The 2,738-nt window shown below is 28.7% G+C and overlaps 1 protein-coding gene across 2 annotated transcripts; it reads right to left on the bottom strand.

Annotated features, from left to right (window-relative positions):
- Window positions 1-443: 443 nt before the first annotated feature.
- LOC105368542 (cdc42 homolog) lies at window positions 444-2,514 on the bottom strand. Of its 2 annotated transcripts, none has more exons than XM_011507563.1 (6): window positions 2,232-2,514; window positions 1,871-2,067; window positions 1,490-1,599; window positions 1,187-1,384; window positions 940-1,069; window positions 444-765 (listed from the first exon to the last, which is right to left on the bottom strand). In XM_011507563.1, exons 2-5 carry the CDS (start codon window positions 2,046-2,048, stop codon window positions 980-982), a joined length of 576 nt encoding a protein of 191 aa, XP_011505865.1. In that variant the 5' UTR covers window positions 2,049-2,067; window positions 2,232-2,514; the 3' UTR covers window positions 444-765; window positions 940-979. The 2 variants fall into 2 exon arrangements, with proteins under 2 accessions (XP_011505865.1, XP_011505867.1); XM_011507565.1 differs by having other exon boundaries at window positions 2,294-2,514.
- Window positions 2,515-2,738: the final 224 nt, after the last annotated feature.

The raw sequence follows: 2,738 nt of genomic DNA, 5'->3' as shown, positions 1-2,738 counted from the left end.
AATTGTAAATACAAATAGTATACAAATGTAATTTAATGTTTATTTAAGATTATATTCGATACATAACGATGCCACGTAAATGACATACAAATAAATCCTAATTCCTTAAAGTGTATAATTTAAAAAAAAAATCAGACAATGCATTGATATACGATATATCAATAAATATAATAAACGTCCTCCCTTCTCAAAAATGCGAATTTCACGATAACTATTTAAAATACATAATAGAATACTGTCTAAAGACTTTCATAAATTAAATCTCAGTAGTGGCTAAAATTAAAAGTTACCAAAACGCTAACAACACTGTGATCTTTACCATTCTTCTACTTGTCATTGCGCAATTTTTATTACTCATTACAGCAGTTCTCGAGTAATAATTGTATCACTTTGTTAAATCAGTCCATTATGTTGGCGAATTTTTGATAATTTTTTCGCCGAATGCAAAAGAGAACTTACGCTTCCAAAAATTAAACGACTCTTAATTTATATTTGGTAGACTGTCAAGAGATGTAAGTCGCGTCTTATGCTTACGAATGAGTATATACGTATGTATTTAAAGTTTATATAATAGAGTTCGATAAAAGCTAATGACCCAACGTTCTATCGAATTATGAGTTTAATGAGTCTCGAAAATCTGTACTATGTTTTTGTTTTCAAAATTACGGAATGTCTCTGTCGCTGAAGTCGAAATTATTAGTTGCTTAGCCGCGCAAGGATAATCGATGTTGCAGCGTCGAACACAGCGGCTATGATTGCGTCATCCTGTAAAAGACAATAAATTTTTTTTTAATTAAGTCTAAGACTAAGAATCCAGAACTTTAAATACTAATTCCTGATAGCATAATAATACAAAAAATAAACTCTCTTTATTTTAATCATTTAATGAAAACTTTGTATATAATGTTCACTACTTGTCTTAATAAAATAGATCATTACCTATTCACGCAAGACTGGTTAAAAAATCGACTAGTTATTTTTACAAAATAAAACACTTTCTACCCTTGGGAGGTTCTGGTGGCTCCAGCGCAGCTAAAATTGCCTCGTCAAAAACATTTTTTAACCCTTTCTAAAATTTAAAATAAATGCAATATTAAATTTTAATAAATATTCAAATGTAATCCAATTTATATATCGATGCTATAACTATGAAATATATCATTGACATTATAGTCGCTCTATTTACCTGAGTCAATGCACTGCATTCAACGTATTTTACAGACTTCAATTCTTTTGCAAGTTTTTCACCCTGTTCAACCGAAATGGGCTTTTGTTTATTCTTTGCTAATTTCTCTATTGTAGCAACGTCATCTCTTAAATCAATTTGAGTTCCCACTAATAAAAATGGAGTCCTTTGACAATGGTGTGTGATTTCTGGCACCCACTATATAAATATTGTTTAAATTTATGAAATTTGAAGATTCAATTAAAGAATTTCGTAATATACTAGAGTATAACACAAAATACATACAATACATAGTTTACTTACTTTTTCTTTTACATTTTCAAACGAAGAAGGTGAAACAACTGAAAAACAAACTAAAAATACATCCGTTTGTGGATAACTTAAAGGACGCAGTCTATCGTAATCCTCCTGACCTATAAATAATTTTTTTATTAAAATAATAAGAAAATAAAAAGAAAACTTAAAAATTCTATAATTTTCGTAATATAAGATAGCATTAATATTGTAATAACAGCTACTATAATAATCGTGCTTTTCACAATTGTAAGTATTTCAATTATTCGTCAATGTTTAATCTCACATTATATAGACATTACAAATTGTTAAATTACCAATGTGAAATTTTTAATAATATTATATGCTTATTTAGTTACTATATATTTTGTAGACGGATAAAATACTTGCCAGCGGTATCAAACAATCCCAAAGTATAAGGATCACCTCCAATCATAACTGTTACTGCATAATTATCAAAAACAGTAGGTACATATTCCGATGGAAATTTGTTGGTAGTGTAGGAGATCAGGAGACAGGTTTTACCCACTGCTCCGTCTCCTACAACTACACACTTGATCGTTTGCATCTCCAATGTGACAATTTATCTAAAATAACAATTTTCAATTTCACACAGGTACTTTAATTACATTAGTAATTCCTCAGATGTTATTACACCAATAAAAATTTTTATGATTTTGAATTTCATTTTCAAAATAATTTAATTGCAAAAACTTATAAAAATATTACAAACAATAATAAAAATATTCACATGTAAATATTTTGAGATAATTATGCCTTAGGATGCAAATATTGGATGCACCAGAAAGTAACCTCAAAGATTGTAGAATTCAGTATCATAGACTTGTAAAGTCTCTCTAATAGAATCACCGTCAAACTGTTTATAAAATTTGTTTGCAATAATAAAGGATCGAAAGTTTATTTATCAGTCAACAAGCAAAAAATTATTATTCACTACTCCTGCCGACTAGAAATCTCGTGCAATCAAATCAGTTATACACGATCAATTTGCGTGGGATTGAGATTTTAGAATAGGAAAATTGAAATATCGAAATGAAACGACGCAATTGCAAATGCAGAGTTGTATTGTTGTTTACATGCAGATGTCACCACTTTATCGATTGTGTTGGAGTAAGGTTATGTAGGCAGCTGCAATGACTGAAAAAAAGATATGGTTATTAATATTTACTTTTAAGATTTGAAAATTCAAAATTTGTGCGTGTGTGAGTTTATATTAAACTTTGGATTTAGAAAAGTA

The sequence above is a fragment of the Ceratosolen solmsi genome, unplaced genomic scaffold (genome assembly GCF_000503995.2).
Source record: "Ceratosolen solmsi marchali unplaced genomic scaffold, CerSol_1.0 scaffold1, whole genome shotgun sequence".
Lineage (NCBI taxonomy): Eukaryota > Metazoa > Arthropoda > Insecta > Hymenoptera > Agaonidae > Ceratosolen > Ceratosolen solmsi.
The sequence above is the reverse complement of the archived record's forward strand: the minus strand, read 5'-3'. Positions and strand labels throughout refer to the sequence as shown.